The sequence below is a fragment of the Macaca mulatta genome, chromosome 9 (genome assembly GCF_049350105.2).
Source record: "Macaca mulatta isolate MMU2019108-1 chromosome 9, T2T-MMU8v2.0, whole genome shotgun sequence".
Taxonomy (NCBI): domain Eukaryota; kingdom Metazoa; phylum Chordata; class Mammalia; order Primates; family Cercopithecidae; genus Macaca; species Macaca mulatta.
In genome coordinates, this window is record NC_133414.1 from 55,558,833 (window position 1) to 55,574,958 (window position 16,126).

General features: G+C 55.4%; 1 protein-coding gene across 1 annotated transcript in view; it reads left to right on the forward strand.

The window, feature by feature from the left end:
• Window positions 1-16,126, forward strand: part of RET (ret proto-oncogene) — a 53,602-nt gene that overhangs the window by 19,512 nt on the left and 17,964 nt on the right. Inside the window, exons 2-8 of the mRNA XM_015146882.3 lie at window positions 4,244-4,507; window positions 6,143-6,430; window positions 8,655-8,896; window positions 10,113-10,308; window positions 12,770-12,969; window positions 15,045-15,303; window positions 15,947-16,072. Of these exons, the coding sequence (XP_015002368.1) occupies window positions 4,244-4,507; window positions 6,143-6,430; window positions 8,655-8,896; window positions 10,113-10,308; window positions 12,770-12,969; window positions 15,045-15,303; window positions 15,947-16,072 (1,575 nt within the window). The remainder of the gene's footprint in view (window positions 1-4,243; window positions 4,508-6,142; window positions 6,431-8,654; window positions 8,897-10,112; window positions 10,309-12,769; window positions 12,970-15,044; window positions 15,304-15,946; window positions 16,073-16,126) is intronic.

Genomic DNA, 16,126 nt, shown 5'->3' on the forward strand with positions numbered 1-16,126 from the left:
TCTCAACCCACAGGCCAGTCAGCCCTTCTAGGCAGAAAGGCAGCAGCAGGATGGGAAGCCAGCCAGCAGGGCCCTGGGCCTCCTGGCAGGCTCAGCACCTGCTGGAGCCTGACTTCCACCATCCCTTTCTCAGCTGTTATTCTAACCCCCAAGACACACAGCCTCACAGCGTGTCCAGCTGTTTAACTTGGTCAGGCTTCTCGCCACCCAGCCTCACTGTTCTTATCTGTGAAATGGGCAGTGAAGGGATCTGTACCCAGTGGCTGAGTCTGCAATGAGAGGCTCATGATGATACAACCCTGGGCAGAGGTGCACACCTGCCTGCACCTGCACTGGCTGTTCCTCCTCTCCTTAGCATGCCTTCCCCACTTCGAAGCTGGGGGAACTGAGGCCCAGAGGAGGCCGGTGCTCTGCAGAGTCTACACAGCCCGGTGGTGCCTGATGCCAGCAGCTCTTCCCCGGCTCTCCCCCGTGGCTGACCCACCACGATTGGCTGCATCGTTTGTGGGCCCCTTGTTCTAGAATTACGAAGAATTTCAAGACTGTAGCAAAGAGCGTTAAACCAAGCATGAGACCTCTGAGCACAGCCCACTGGGACTGCCCAGGCTGCACTCCGCTGAGGCCGGCCCTGCACCCCGCTGAGGCCGGCCCTGCACTCACCTCCTTCATTCTCCCACCTTGGATCATGTGTTTTTCCATCTAGAAGTGTTTGTGACAAGCAGGAACATTAAGACAGCTGTGCCCAGCTGCAGAGACCACCTGGGAGGCGAGGCATTTTAAGTGCATTTAAGTCTGTTTCTGCTCGCAATCATTGCCTGACCCACAAATCCCTTTTGGCAGCAGGGAGACCAATTGGGATGGGGCCCCCCACGATCCTGTAGGGGTGGGCTCTGCCAGATGGGAGCAGAAAGGCCCGTTCTCCCCTGCACATGTGGTCTTGTGGTGGGGGCTTTGGGAAGCCCAGACCTGTCTTATGTCTAGTCCCTGGACCACTGAAGGTGCTTGCACATCATGGAGGCCCCAGAGGAGCACCTGCAGGATTCCCAGACTGGAACTGCTCCTGCCGCAGATGGGGTGTCAGGGCCCCGCCCACTCTTCTGCAGCCTGGGCATCACCAGAGCCACCGCACGGCCGCCCAAGGGCAAATGGTTCTTATTGGGAAGACCAGGACCAGAGGTGTGTGTCCCAGAGAAAACTAGACCACCTGAGCTCAGTCAGGTCCCTAGCATCCCCTCTGGGGAAAGAACACGGACCCCGCCGCCTGCGTGGATAGCCCAGACATACGACACCACATGGAATTGGGAGGGGGCTCATCAGGGGCCAGGGCATTTGGACCCTCCTCACCCTGTGAGGCCACTGTGAGTTACTATCTCTCACCCTCTTTGTCACCAGAAATGCAGCACCCCTCCCACCCCGAGGGCACTGTCATGGGAGCAATGTTCCTGATGTGCAGTGAGCACTTCAAGAGAACCCTTCTCCTGTTGTTTTCCCACTGTGGGACTCCAGACGTCTCACCTGTTCTCTTCCAGGGTCCACTTGGCATTTGATTGTTTCCCAAACCCAGATGTGTCCCGGAGGAGCCCAGTGGCCCCCGGGGGTATTCTCAACTGCTGCTGCAGACCCCGCCCTCCAGACCCCTCAGTGACCTCAAGCAGCAACTGTCTGGGTGGGAGCAAACTGATAGAAAAGAGAGATCGATTACATACAAGTGCAGTATTCCTAATGTCTGCTTTGGATGTTGGTATTGTTTGGGCATTCTAGAGTCTATTTGCAGGTTCTTAATGGATTTTAAGCATTTTTTGCCGATTTATCCATCTTTTAAAAAATTCATACTACTTTTTATTGTGGAAAAATATACACAAAAATAAGATTTACAATGTAGCTATTTTTAAGTATACATTTCAGGGACATCACCACCGTCCCTGAACTTTTCATCATCCCAAACTTAATCTCTGCCCCTATCAAACACTAAGTCCCCATCCTGTCTCCCCCAAGCCCTAGCAATCACCATCCTATGTTCTGTGTCTGTGAATTTGACTACTCTAGGGATCTTACATAAGTAGAATCATGCAGTGTTCATCCTTTTGCAATGGGCTTATTTCACTTAGCATAATGTGCTCAAGGGTTATCAATGTTAATAGCCTGTGTCAGGATTTCCCTCCTTTTTTTTTTTTCTCTGAGACAGGTCTTGCTCTGTTGTCCAGGCTGGAGTGCAGTGGCACAATCTCGGCTCACTGCAACCTCTGCCTTGCAGGTTCATGCCATTCTCCTGGCTTAGCCTCTCAAGTAGCTGAGATTATAGATGCCCGCCATCGCGCCTAGCTAATCTTTGTATTTTTAGTAGAGACGGGGGTTTCACCATGTTGACCAGGCTGGTCTTGAACTCCTGACCTCAACTGATCCACCCACCTCAGCCTCCCAAAGTATTAGGACTACAGGCGTGAGCCACTGCGCCCAGCCAGATTTGCCTACTTTCTAAGACTGAATATTCCATTGTATGTGTAGACCATGTTTTGTTCATCCATTCATCCATCGATGGCCACTGGGGTTGCTTCCACCTTTTGTCTATCTTGAATAGTGCTGTTGTGAACATGGGTGTGTAAATATCTCTTTGAGACCTGGCTTTCAATTCTTTTGCATATGTACCCAGAAGTGGGATTTCTGGATCATATGGTAATTCAATTTTTAAGTTTTTGGGAACTACCTTCTTGCTTTTAATGACATAACTGTATATTATTTTCCATTCTCACCAACAATGTACATGAGTTCCAAATACTATTTTAAAAGCTTTCTACTGTGGGGAATGTTGGCCACACACAGTCAGCAGTGTAATGCACTGCACTCCTGCTTGGGCTCACCCGGCCACAGCCGAGGCCAGCATCCTGCCTTCTCCGAGGAAGCTACACCTCTGTTCACAGCGCCCTCAGTGATTCATTCATTTTTCAGTTATTTAGGTAAAAATTATATAGATAGGCCAGGCGCGGTGGCTCACACTTGTAATCCCAGCACTTTGGGAGGCCAAAGTGGGTGGATCACCTGAGGTCGAGAGTTCGAGACCAGCCTGACCAACATGAAGAAACCTCATCTCTACTAAGAAAATACAAAATTAGCCAGACATGGTGGTGCATGCCTGTAATCCCAGCTACTCGGGAGGCTGAGGCAAGAGAATCGCTTGAACCTGGGAGGTGGAGGTTGTGATGAGCCAAGATCGCGCCATTGCATTCTAGCCTGGGCAACAAGAGCAAAACTCCATATCAAAAATAAATAAATAAATATTAAAAATTACGTAGATAAGATGCCAGCCTGGGCAATAAGAGCAAAACTCCATATCAAAAAGAAATAAATAAATACTACATAGATAAGATGCACGGACCTTAGCTGTACAATGCAGACTAATGAATATACCCGTGTGATCTGCACCCCTCTCGGATATAGGACCTTCTCCAGAAAGTGCCCTGTGGCCCTTCCCAATCTGTCCACCTCCCCCACACCCCTGCCCGCCACAGGCAGCCAGTCTGATCCATTGCGTAATATCCATCCAGAATCGTGCCATGTGTGCTCTCCTCTGCCTGGCTTCCTCACCTTGGCATAGTGTGTGTGTGTGTGACCCATCCAGGTGTTCGTGTGTATCCATAGTTCATCCTTTTTCATTGCTGGGCAGGATTCTGTGGCGTGGCTGGACCATGGTCTGCCTGTCCATCCACCTGCTGAAGGGCCTCTAGGCTCTTGGCTTCTATGAATCATCCTTCCAGTTCCAACTATGGCATTTGATAGACATGTTTTCATTTTTCTTGGATGAATGGAGTGGAATTGCAGGGTCATATGGTAGGCGTATGTTTAGATAAAGACTTACGACTTTCCTATAAAGTGCTTTCTTCATTTGTTGGCAACTGTTGCCCGCCCTGCGTGGCTGGCAGTGTCACCTGCCCTTGAACACTCTGGCTCTGGGTGATCTGTTGAGAAGTCTGTATGGTTCGGGCGCCCTTCCGGCTTGGACGATTGAGAATAGGCTTGTCATTGAGGATACTGCCTCCCCTGTTTCCTTCTCTTTTTCTATTTTAAAGCAGTTTTTTTCTAGCCCGTGTGTAACTATACAAATAATTGAGTGTTCATGTTATCAGGAACAGAGATGAAAAACTCCTGCTAAGATCAGAATTTTAAGTTAATGATTTTGTGTGTGTGTGTGTGTCCTTGAAGAAGCCTTATCCTCATCATCCCTCACTCACTTCCCTACTTCCCACAGTGGCATTGGGCCTCTACTTCTCAAGGGATGCTTACTGGGAGAAGCTGTATGTGGACCAGCCGGCTGGCACGCCCTTGCTGTACGTTCACGCCCTGCGGGACGCCCCTGAGGAGGTGCCCAGCTTCCGCCTGGGCCAGCACCTCTACGGCACGTACCGCACACGGCTGCATGAGAACAACTGGATCTGCATCCAGGAGGACACCGGCCTCCTCTACCTTAATCGGAGCCTGGACCGCAGCTCCTGGGAGAAGCTCAGTGGCCGCAGTAAGGGAGCCGCCCCAACACCCACCCCTGTGCCCCACCCCACCCCTTCCTCAAGCCGCCCTCATCACAGCCACTGGCACTGAGGCTCGGGGTGGCTTCCCCACCACCCCTGCTGTGGAAAGCGTCAGGGGTTAGGTGAGGCTGGCCTGCCTCTGTGTCCAGCCTGGAGACAAGCCAGGACAAGCTTCAGGGCTGCCTGAGGCTGTAGGAGTTTGGAGACACACGGGAATCATCTGGGTACACTCTTCTGCCAGACCGGAATCCCTCTTCCAGTGGGGCTAAAAAGGATTAGGAGGTTTCGAGAGAGGGAGTGAGTGGGACTGGAAAAATCCCAAGGTTTTGATTTAGCAAATGACCTGCAACTCTCTGGAGAAGCGGCAGTTCCTAAGGAAAGCCTGACTTCTTATCGGCAGCTGGCTGCCCTTGTACCTGGCAGGGACTTGGGCCTGTCCCAGGTGTCCAGGGAGGAAAGAGGAGCAGTCAGAGCTGGAGTCATGGCCACATGTGACATTGGTAATGGGAGGGGTGTGGGGGGGAAGCAGAGCCCTGTGACAGGGAACAGTCACCTGGTAGTTCCCATCCCTAGCACCCCTCCAGGGCCACGACTCTCACAGCCCTCACAACTACCCTGAGCCCTGTCTGCTGGGGAGAGGCAAGCCTCGGGCTGTGAATGCAGAGCAGGCATCCCTGCCCTACCCAGGCAGAGTGACTGATCTGTCTTCCAGGGACAACCAGGGTGCAGGGGAGGGAGGGGGCTTGGGTGAGCAGCTCCCTCCAGCGCAGCCCAGGCAGTTCCTGGAGGAGGCGGCATCTGAGATAGGTCGTGGTTCCATGCACTTAGTTGCTGCCCTCTTCATCCTGCTCCCCCAGGGTGGAGCTTGAGGAACGGGAGTCCCTGGGAGGGGGCCAGCATGGAATTTGCCCTGGGCCTGCATTTCCTAGGAGGCCTAAGCCCTCCAAGGTGGGGAGAGGCTTCATGCACAGCCAGTTCCTGTTAAGGAAGAAACCACAGGGTAATTTAACAGGGAAAGTTTGTGTAAAGAATTAACTACAACAGGGGATTGGAGCAATGAGGCACAGGCTACAGGCTAGCAAAAAGTAAAGAGAATGCCAGAGTATATGGGAAGAGCAGCTCTGAGGAGCAGCCGCCCACCTAGGGCTGAGATGGAGGCTGGGAAAGCCCTCGCAGCCCAGCTGAAATGGCTGTGACACATGGGTGATGGAACTTGCCGGAAATGCCCCCCTCTAGGCATTGGGGAAGTATGTCTGTGGCCACTCCAAACCTCCTGGGGAGGATGTGGATGGGGGGCACTGGTCGCCCCTTACTGGAGAAGTTGCCAGCGTCAGAGTTGGGGAGCCTTAGACCCAGTGCTCAGCGCACCTCCCTGAGGAAGGGGCCTCTAAGCTGAAAACTGAATGATGAGAGCTAGGCCTGTGGGGCACTGGTACTCTGGGCTGCAGGGCCGTGCAGCAGAGGTAACGAGGTGGCAGGCAGAGCTGGAACACCAGGCTGAGCTTTGTGGACCTTGGTGGGGACCAGGGTTTACACCCGCCCTGGAGCTCCTGCCTCCTCCCCATTCCCAACTGCCTGGCAGGTGTGGCCGACGCCCTCACAGACCTGACTTCTCTCTGCAGACCGCGGCTTCCCCCTGCTCACCGTCTACCTCAAGGTCTTCCTGTCACCCACATCCCTTCGTGAGGGCGAGTGCCAGTGGCCAGGCTGTGCCCGCGTGTACTTCTCCTTCTTCAACACCTCCTTTCCAGCTTGCACCTCCCTCAAGCCCCGGGAGCTCTGCTTCCCAGAGACAAGGCCCTCCTTCCGCATTCGGGAGAACCGACCCCCAGGCACCTTCCACCAGTTCCGCCTGCTGCCTGTGCAGTTCTTGTGCCCCAACATCAGCGTGGCCTACAGGCTCCTGGAGGGTGAGTGCCGACCTTGTGGGGCCACCCCACAGTGCCTGCTACTGCTGGGCTTGCTCTGCGAGCCCTTGACACAGGCCATCTGGTTTATTCTTCACCTCCATGCCATCAGTTCATTCAACATTCCAGAAGTACCTCTTGCATGCCTGCCAGGGGCCAGGTACTGTTCTAGGAGCTAACGATATAACAATGAACACAACAGGTTGGAATCTTGCCTGCCTGCAGCTTTCATTCTTGTGGGGCAGACAGAGCGTCTGAGCATGCCAAGGAAATCGGGTGGCTTCTGGAAGGAGCTAGCTTCCAGAAACTAGGAAACTGGGAAGAGGGAAACGCTGAGGAGGAGGGGAACAGAGGAGGAGACCTCCATTCCTCCATCGTAAATTGGGTGGTTGGGGTGGGGGCTAGCAGAGCAAAGGTGGGAGGGTGCCGGGTAGGCAGGCCTAGCCCCTTGGAGGGCACTACAGTGTGACCCTCGTGTGCCTGGAGTGCACTGAGCTACAGGGAAGAGCTGAGGCCGATAGGGCAGAATAGTTCTGGGGCAGGGGGCAGGTCTGGGAGCGCTTTCAGGGCTTTCTCCAGAGGAACATGGGGAGCTATGGAAGACTTTGGAGGGACGGAGTGCTGGCAGGACCTGTCTTAGTTTTAAAAGGATTAGCCAGACTGCTGTGTTAGGAATGGTTTGGGGTGGGAAGATTCAGGGGTGAAGCTGGGTGACAATCAGAAGGCTACAGGAGAAACCTCTGAACAGGAGGATGTGGGCTGTGATGCCGGGATGCGGGTGTAAGCTGAGGCATGGCAAGAAGCAGGCAGCTGCCGCCAGTCAGGGGGTGGGATGAGCTGGATCCCAGCGGAGAGGGGAGAAGGCAGCTGACCCAGTGCAGGGAGGCCCCATTTGACCATCTGAAAGTCAGGAAGTGGGGCTCAACCAGGTCACAGGCTGCACCCCTGGTAAGTGTGTCCTCCATTCACACTATATCACACAAACATGGCAAGAATAGTAAAAATCTCAGTAAAGGAAGAAAAGCCATCACTCTTGGTTTTTTGCATGCCGCCCTTTTCCACTAAAAGTTATGTCATTAAATTTAGTTTAGTAGTGTTCTTTTTGTAATCACACTTGACAGAGGAAAGCATTATATGATAAGCATTTCCCACATGTGTAATTCATGCGCAAGGCATGGTTCTGCCTGGGAGGCTTGTGGAGTTGCCCCCTCCTCCTTGGGGTTGGCTGTGGAGTCTTCAGCGGTGACCTTCCGCCTTCAGCATGCCCCCTTTTCTGGATTATTTCTGGAGGACAGATCGAGGGCAGGCTCACTGAAGAGTGTGTTGTGGTTCCTGGCCCTGCTTCAGGGGCGATGTTGAGCGCGAGCTGCCGTGCAGGGCACGGAGCATGCGCTTTTGCCTCAACATCCGGCCTTCAGAGGATGATCAGCCTGGCGACGCACTGGACAAGGAGTTGTAGAGTGGCGATGCACACTAGGCGGTCAGAAATCATTATGCATTAATGTCACATCATACCCCAGATGTCCACCGTGTTTGTCTTCAAGTGGTAGAATCGTGGCTTTATTTCTCACGTTCTCTAAAATGAACATATACATAATTGAAAAAAAAAAACTAACATTTTTTAAAAAGCAGCCAAGGTCACCAATATGGTGAAACCCCGTCTCTACTAAAAATACAAAAATTAGCTGGGCGTGGTGGCGGACGCCTGTAGTCCCAGCTACTCGGGAGGCTGAGGCAGGAGAATCGCCTGAACCCGGGAGGCAGAGATTGCCGTGAGCCGAGATGGCGCCACTGCACTCCCGCCTGGGCAACAGAACGAGACTCCGTCAGAAAAAAAAAAAAAAAAAAAAGCAGCCAAGGCCAGTAGCTGGCTCTCTAGGGCCGCAGTGCAGCTTGATCTGACCCGGAGCCACCCTTCCCCACACAAGGTCACTTCCGATCGAGGCCGGGTGGACGGAGGGGTGTCCCAGTCCCTACCGGTTGCTCAGGGTGCTGGTCCCCGCTCTTCCCCACCAGCATGAGTGAGGACGCAGCTGCAGCAGGACGTAAGCGCAAACTCGTGTTCGGAGTGCTGCGCTCACCTGTGGAGCGGAGGAGGGGAGGCCTGGGTCCTCGGCTGGCGTGCGGTGTGCGCCCCGCTCTGACCGCAGAGCCCCCTTCCCGAGAAAGGCGGCTGGCCCGGTCCCGGCTGGCGATCACGCGGGGCCCCTGTCTGCTTGGTGCGCAGGTGAGGGTCTGCCCTTCCGCTGCGCCCCGGACAGCCTGGAGGTGAGCACGCGCTGGGCCCTGGACCGCGAGCAGCGGGAGAAGTACGAGCTGGTGGCCGTGTGCACCGTGCACGCTGGCGCGCGCGAGGAGGTGGTAATGGTGCCCTTCCCGGTGACCGTGTACGACGAGGACGACTCGGCGCCCACATTCCCCGCGGGCGTCGACACCGCCAGCGCCGTGGTGGAGTTCAAGCGGAAGGAGGTGCTTGTTCGCGCGTGCTGTGGTCTACCCAGTGTCTGTCTCCCGCCGCAGTTCGTTTCTCTGTCAGTTTAGTGTCCGTGTAGCCACCCAATCATGTGGCCGACCATTCACGCGTTCATTTGTCCTTCGTCTCCGTCGGCCCCCTCTGTCCTAGGGGGAGGAGAAGGGGGAGTCCTGTCAGCACCCAGCGGGGCCTTGCCTTGGGAGGCTGGGAACCCTGGGTGCCCAGTCTGGGACTGACCAGGATGAGGCCCGAGGGCTCGCGACTGGGGCACACTTGTGCCGCTGCAGGCGGGCGCGGCGCGCTGCCCGGGCGGGGAGCATCTGCCGGGAGGGCACTCCCTCCCACCAGCAGTCAGCCCCCAATGGGAGGGCCATTGAGTGACCAGGAGCGGTGCCGGGGATTGGAAAGGGACAGGAAGGCGGATCGCCGCCTGCCCGGCCCCGCCCCGCCCCTCTCCGGTTCGCGCTGATGGAGCGCCACCGCCACCTGCTGAGCCTCAGGCCTTCCTGCAACCGGCCCACTCCGCCGGGGCCGTGGGAGAGTGGGCGTGGGGACTGAGGTAGTGCGTTACCTTGTGCCGCTTCTCTGGGCACACCACGTGCAGGTTTGGCAGGGAAAGGAGGTCTGACCGAAAGTACACATTGTGAGTAAAGGCTGTGTGGGCCTCCCTGGGCCGCCTAGGGGTGACAGCAGAGGCCTGGTGCGCAGAGCCATCCCAGGTGCCCCGCGGCTTTCCTCACAACCCCCTCCAGCCTGGGGGAGGAGGATGCTTCGAGCAGAGTGCTTTGATGTACACCTGGCCTCGGATCTCGGCTCTGCTATCTGTTCCTGTGTGACCTTGACCTGACCTTCACCCTGTAGGGCCCAGCTTCCTCAGGGGAGAGTGGAGGTGCTCATTCTGCTCTCTAGGGACCTTGATGGGACCTGCCAGCAGGGTGCCTGGGCATCAGCTGTAATTCTCCCTATAAGAGGTCTACATTGCACCTGTTACACAGAGGGTCAGTGGCTCAAGGAAGGTGACTGGGCCAGGCTGGCCAGTGACCCCGTGGGAACTTGAATCTAGGTCAGACAGTCCCCATACCTGGCTCTGACAACGCACACCTGGTCCACCTGTGGGCTGCGTGGGACGTGCAGCATCCTGAGGTCTCTGGTTTTGGGGGGTCTGAGGGGCCACTCTCACCTGCACTGACCAACGCCCTCTGCATCCTGCAGGACACTGTAGTGGCCACTCTGCGTGTCTTCGATGCAGACGTGGTACCTGCGTCAGGGGAGCTGGTGAGGCGGTACACAAGCACGCTGCTCCCCGGGGACACCTGGACCCAGCAGACCTTCCGGGTGGAGCACTGGCCCAACGAGACCTCAGTCCAGGCCAACGGCAGCTTCGTGCGGGCGACCGTACATGACTATAGTAAGAGGGGCTGGTGGCATGGCCTGGCTGGGCCCCCAGGAAATGAAGTGCTCGTTCTTCATGGGCAAGCAGCACCCCACACACATGCACACCTGTCATGGCCCTCAGTGGCCCAAGCCACTTCCCCTCCACCCTCTTCGAAGCACTTCCTGTGTCTCTGCCAGGCCTGCCCTCCAGCCACCAGCAGGGCTTTCACCATGGGTCCTCTCTCCCTGAGCTGCACCATGGCCGACCCTGGCAGGGCCCTACCACACCCCCATGCTAACCTCGCCAGGGCTCACCACTGATTGCAAACATACATGTCACCTGAGGCTTTCCTCCCGCCCCTGGCACTCCATCATTGCCCCTAAGGTATCTCAAATGCTTAGGGATTATTGCTCCAGCCTTATCAGCTCTCTGCTAAACAGTCTGGTATACAGAAGCAGCCCTGAGCCAGGTCAGGGCTTCTGAGCCCATTGTCCTGCCTGACTCCTGACATGTGCCACCATGCTCACCTGCTTGCAGGGCACCTTTCAGCTGAGGCCTTGCTTCCTGCCTCCCTCCCCCACCTCCTGCTGATTTCTCCTGGGATCGCCTTCCAAATAAACCACCTGCATTTGGGGTCTGTGTCTGGGGGAACCCCGGGCCATGGGTCCTTCGCCCCTTTCTGCCTGGCCTGGTCCTGTTCATTCCTCAGTCCTCCCCACCTCACCAAGCCTATGGACGCCCCACCTGTCAGAAGGGAGACAGCCTCCTTGCCCTGGCACTGAACACCCTGTCTGCCAGAGTGCCCCTCCCATCATTGTTTCCACCGCATGAGAACTAGAGCGGCAGCACGCGGCAGGTACACGGACGGCATGACTTCCAAGGCTTGGCCTGCAGGGTCATTGGGTCTGCTGGAGGCTCCTGCAGTGGAGGGGAGTTCTCCCATGCTCTGGGGAAGCTGTTTGGAGGGCTCTAGCATGTTCTTCCCAGGGCCTTGGTAATGCAGACCTTTAAGCCCCCATGTCACACACACACATACACACACACACACACACACACATACACACACCCTGTTACCCCCAAAAAACGAAACTCTGTAAAACATTTTAAAGAGGTTTATTCTGAGCCAGGATGAGTGACCACAGCCTGGAGAAAACACAAACCCAAGAAACCTTGAGTAAGTGGTCCCCAGGTCCAAGGTGGTGGGGTTACAGTTTGCTTTTATACATTTTAGGGAGACAGGAGTTATAACCAAGGACATAAATCAACACTTGGAAGGTATGCATTGGTTTGGCCCCAAAATGCAGGGTATCTTAAAGCAGGGGCTTACAGGTTAGAGGTACATGCAGAGATTCTTTAATTTACAGTTGGTTGAAAGAGTTAAGCTTTGCCTAAAGACTTCAGGTCAGTACAAAGGAATGTTAAGGAGGCCTGCTATGTGTCGCGTGATGCTATACAGGGTCAGGATGGAAAGTAAACCGCGTTATACCTGGGTAATAAAAAAAAAAAAAAAGGTTTTTAACAAGATTTTATGGGCCAGGCATAGTGGCTCACACCTATAATCCCAGCACTTCAGGGAGACCGAAGCGGATGGATTGTTTGAGTCCAGGAGTTCAAGACCAGCCTGGGCAACATGGTGAAACCCTGTCTCTACAAAAAAATACGAAAAATTAACTAGGCGTGGTAGCACACGCCTAGATTCCAGGAACCTGGGAGGCTGAGGTGGGAGGATGGCTGGAGCCTGGGCGGTTGAGGCTGCAATGAGATGCAACAGAGCAAGACTCTGTCTCAAAAAAGAAAACCAATGTTATGGTTTGTAGGGTGTTACTTAACCCTTGCCTGGCATGGCCTTAGGTCCTATTTGTAATTGGTATCTTACTGCCACAAGAGTCTGTTCTGTCAGTCTTATGATCTCTGTTTTAATGTTAATGACGGTCAGTTGTGTCCAAACTCCAGCAGGAAGAGGGCCTAATAAGGCAAGTCCACCCTGCCTTCCTGTCGTGGCCCAGAATTCTGTTTTTAAGGTTTTTCTGGTGTCCTCTTGGCCAAGAGGAGATCTATTCAGTTGGTCTGGAGACTTTTAAGATTTTAATTTTAGTCTACAACTCTATACACAAACACCCCATACATACAGGCACAAATACCCTATGTACAGACACCACACACATGCATACTACACACTTACACATACCACATACACGCATACCACACAAGCATATCATACACACAGACACCTCATAGAGTGCGTGCACATGCACACACACACAGGCTGCCTCAAACTGAGAAGGGTTCCCTGGACTTTCAGTTCAGCAAATCCCAACATTTGAACATTGGTGCTAACTTAGGACCAGCCCCCAGGCCGGTCGCATGGCACTGTACGTGTGAAAGTGCATGTTTGCACCAGTGTGTGTGCAGGGCTGTGTCTGGGAAGAGGCGTGCTACATATGAGGAAGCAGCCAGAGCAGCTCGGTGGTCATTGTTGTGCCCCCACCTGCAGGGCTGGTTCTCAATCGGAACCTCTCCATCTCGGAGAACCGCACCATGCAGCTGGCTGTGCTGGTCAATGACTCGGACTTCCAGGGCCCAGGAGCGGGCGTCCTCTTGCTCCACTTCAACGTGTCGGTGCTGCCGGTCAGCCTGCACCTGCCCAGTAGCTACTCCCTCTCTGTGAGCAGGAGGGCTCGTCGATTTGCCCAGGTGAGCCCACACCCACTGCCCGTCTGGGGAAGATTGAAGGGCCAAGGGACATGGGGGCACAGGGAGGCAGGTGACACTGCCTCTTGGCCCAACCAGCACAGAGTAGACTGGGTGGAGTCCTGAACCCAGGGCCAGGAGGTACAGCTGGGTGCACAGAAGAGGCCTGGGAGAGCTCACAGTGGGCGGGGCTAGGGGCTCCTTGGGCCTCTCTTTTTTCCCCCTTTCCATTCTTGGTATCTTTAAAATGTTTTTTCAAAAATGCAAGAGCAATGCTGGGTAAATCTACATATATGGTGACTTGGAAAAATCTTCCTGGTAAATTGGTAAGTGAGAGTGGCTTGCAGAGATGTTGGTCCCCACGTGACTCCCTTTGTGCAAAAGCAGATCTTTCCTGACGGGGATCTGCAAGTGTGCAGAGATCACAGTGCTGTCCACAGTCATGCCCTCAGGGGGAGGCAGAAAACGCTTCCACTTTTTACCTTTTGTAACTAGGTTTGCTAAAAAGCGTACATTTATATTTGTCTTTGGAAAATAATGATTAGAAAGAGAAAACATAAAAGTAATAAATACTCATTAAAGAAGATGAGGCATGAGGTGTGATCCCTTCTGCCTGCAGGTGCCAGTGTCGCACGTCATGGCGTTCTTTCTGGGATGTTTCTCGTAAGCACTTATTAAGTTGACTTGAAACTGCAGCACGCATGGTCTCACATGCCGCTCTCCCTCGCAGAGCAGCCCGCAGCGCCTCCTCTTCAGAGGGCCATTGGCCAGTTCTTTCAGGTGGTTCTGTGCCCACATCAGCTCCTGTCAGCCACCTGTGTCCAGCCCACAAGGGAGCCCACCCTTGGACATATCCAAGCTCCCCGACCACCCACATGGCCTTTAATGGGAGAGGGATCAGAGACGGAGGGGCGACAAGGCAGAGGGACCTGGGGGTCTCACAGGGGGCGGGGCAGGAGCAGGCATTGCTGGAGGTGAGTCACCTGCCCTCTGTCAGGCTCAAGAACGAGGGCCTGAATCCCAGTCCAGCCTCAGCCTCACTGTGGTCTCACCCCTCTCCCCAGTTTGTAAAGCTGTGAATTAGGGACAGGAACCCTGGACAATTTGGAGAGTCACAAGAGAATTTGGAAGTGGGCTTTGTAGGGGGAAGTGAGGAGGCCCAGGAAGCTGGTTTTTGCTGTGGTCACATGGGCCTGGGAGAGCCCAGCCCTACTCTGGCTGGCCCCTGTCTCACCATCTGTGGAACTTTTGGTTTCAAGCAACTGCAAGAGTTGCCATGAGGCTGAAAGAATTCAGCTGTCTGGCTCCAGGACCTGGCATCCCCAGGAGAGGCCCCTCTTTCCCAGGGGCTCTGGTCAAAGTCCCAGGGAGGGCCCTTGGTCCTGGCTCCAGGGCCTGGCATCCCCAGGAGAGGCCCCTCTTTCTCAGGGGCTCTAGTCAAAGTCCCAGGGAGGCCCCTTGGTCCTGGCTCCAGGGCCTGGCATCCCCAGGAGAAGAGGCCCCTCTTTCCCAGGGACTCTAGTCAAAGTCCCAGGGAGGCCCCTTGGTCCTGCATGGGCTGGGGCAACCATGCTCCCGAGTGTTGTGGCTGGGGTTCAGTGCTCTGACCAGGGGACACCAGGGCAGGGTGGACCTCTAAACCCTGTGCACTGAGGGAGGAGTAAGGGGTCCCCAGAGCACTGCTGGGGCAGCTGGGGAGGAGCGTGGGAGACATTCTGGTGGCCTTGGTGTCTGAGTGAGGGAGAAAAGGGGAGTAAAGGGTTAAGTCAGGGCCTGCCTGGGGCTTTTCCTGCCACCAAACTGAACCTCGAGGCCCTGGGTTGCTTTGACCTCCGGCTCCCAGGAACAGAGGCAGCTGGTGACATGTGGCCTGAGTGGAGCTGGGCAGGGCAGGGCCGGGGCAGGTGGGTGGGTCTGCAGGCTCTGAGGGGATGGAGGACAGGGCGCTCAGCGGGGCTGCTGTCTCCAGGTTCAGTTGGGGGCTGTTCCAGAACTCAGGCTGTGTGGGAACCTCTACCCTCAGGCCACTGCAGGCCGGTCCAGCGGCCTGGTTAAGGTGTTCCCCTGTGCCCCCCTAGATCGGGAAAGTCTGTGTGGAAAACTGCCAGGCGTTCAGTGGCATCAATGTCCAGTATGAGCTGCATTCCTCCGGCGCCAACTGCAGCACACTAGGGGTGGTCACCTCGGCCGAGGACACCTCGGGGATCCTGTTTGTGAACGACACCAAGGCCCTGCGACGGCCCAAGTGTGCTGAGCTTCACTACATGGTGGTGGCCACCAACCATCAGACCTCCAGGCAGGCCCAGGCCCAGCTGCTTGTCACGGTGGAGGGGTTGTGTGAGTGCCTGCTCCAGGAAGGAATGGGTTGGGGACCTGGGGGCTTCCGGAGCCTGGGCCTGCTGCCCTTTGAAAAAAACAGTACAGCTGCAAGGCTTAGCTGGGGAGTGGGGAAGGCATGGACCAGCTTTACCGTGAGTGACCCAGCAATAAATGGTTGTCCCTTCCAGATAACATACAGGACCTTGGTTAAATTTGAATTTTAGGTAAACAACAGGCAGTGTTTTGGTATAGGTGTGTTCTGTGCAACCTTTGCAGCTTCTCGAAAGACACACCTCCAGGCCCATCCATGCCCTCTTAGGAACATGCTGAGCAGCTGCCATTCATGCCATTCATTGTGTATCTGAAATGCAGGTCCCACAGGGCATCCTCAGCATCGTTGGCCGAATCTGGCTGCCCTCACATCCTTCCTCCTGTACTTACCCCAGCCCAGGTGACCCCCGCTTTGTGACCATGATGTCCTGTACCCTGCCCTGTGCTCTGTGCTCCTGGCACTGGCTTTGCTGCCCTGGGTCTGCCACTCCAGTCCCCTTGGGCTCCATCTGTGAGGCAGCTCAGCTGGTACTGTTCCCTGTCCTTGGGCACTGGCTGGGCGCTGGACCCAGGCCAGCCCCCTGTGACCCTGCTTGTCTGCCACCTGCAGATGTGGCCGAGGAGGCGGGCTGCCCCCTGTCCTGTGCAGTCAGCAAGAGACGGCCAGAGTGTGAGGAGTGTGGCGGCCTGGGCTCCCCAACGGGCAGATGTGAGTGGAGGCAAGGAGATGGCAAAGGTAGGTCCTGGAAACGCCCAAGGGATGCCTGCAGGGGCAACGGCACCGGTAGAA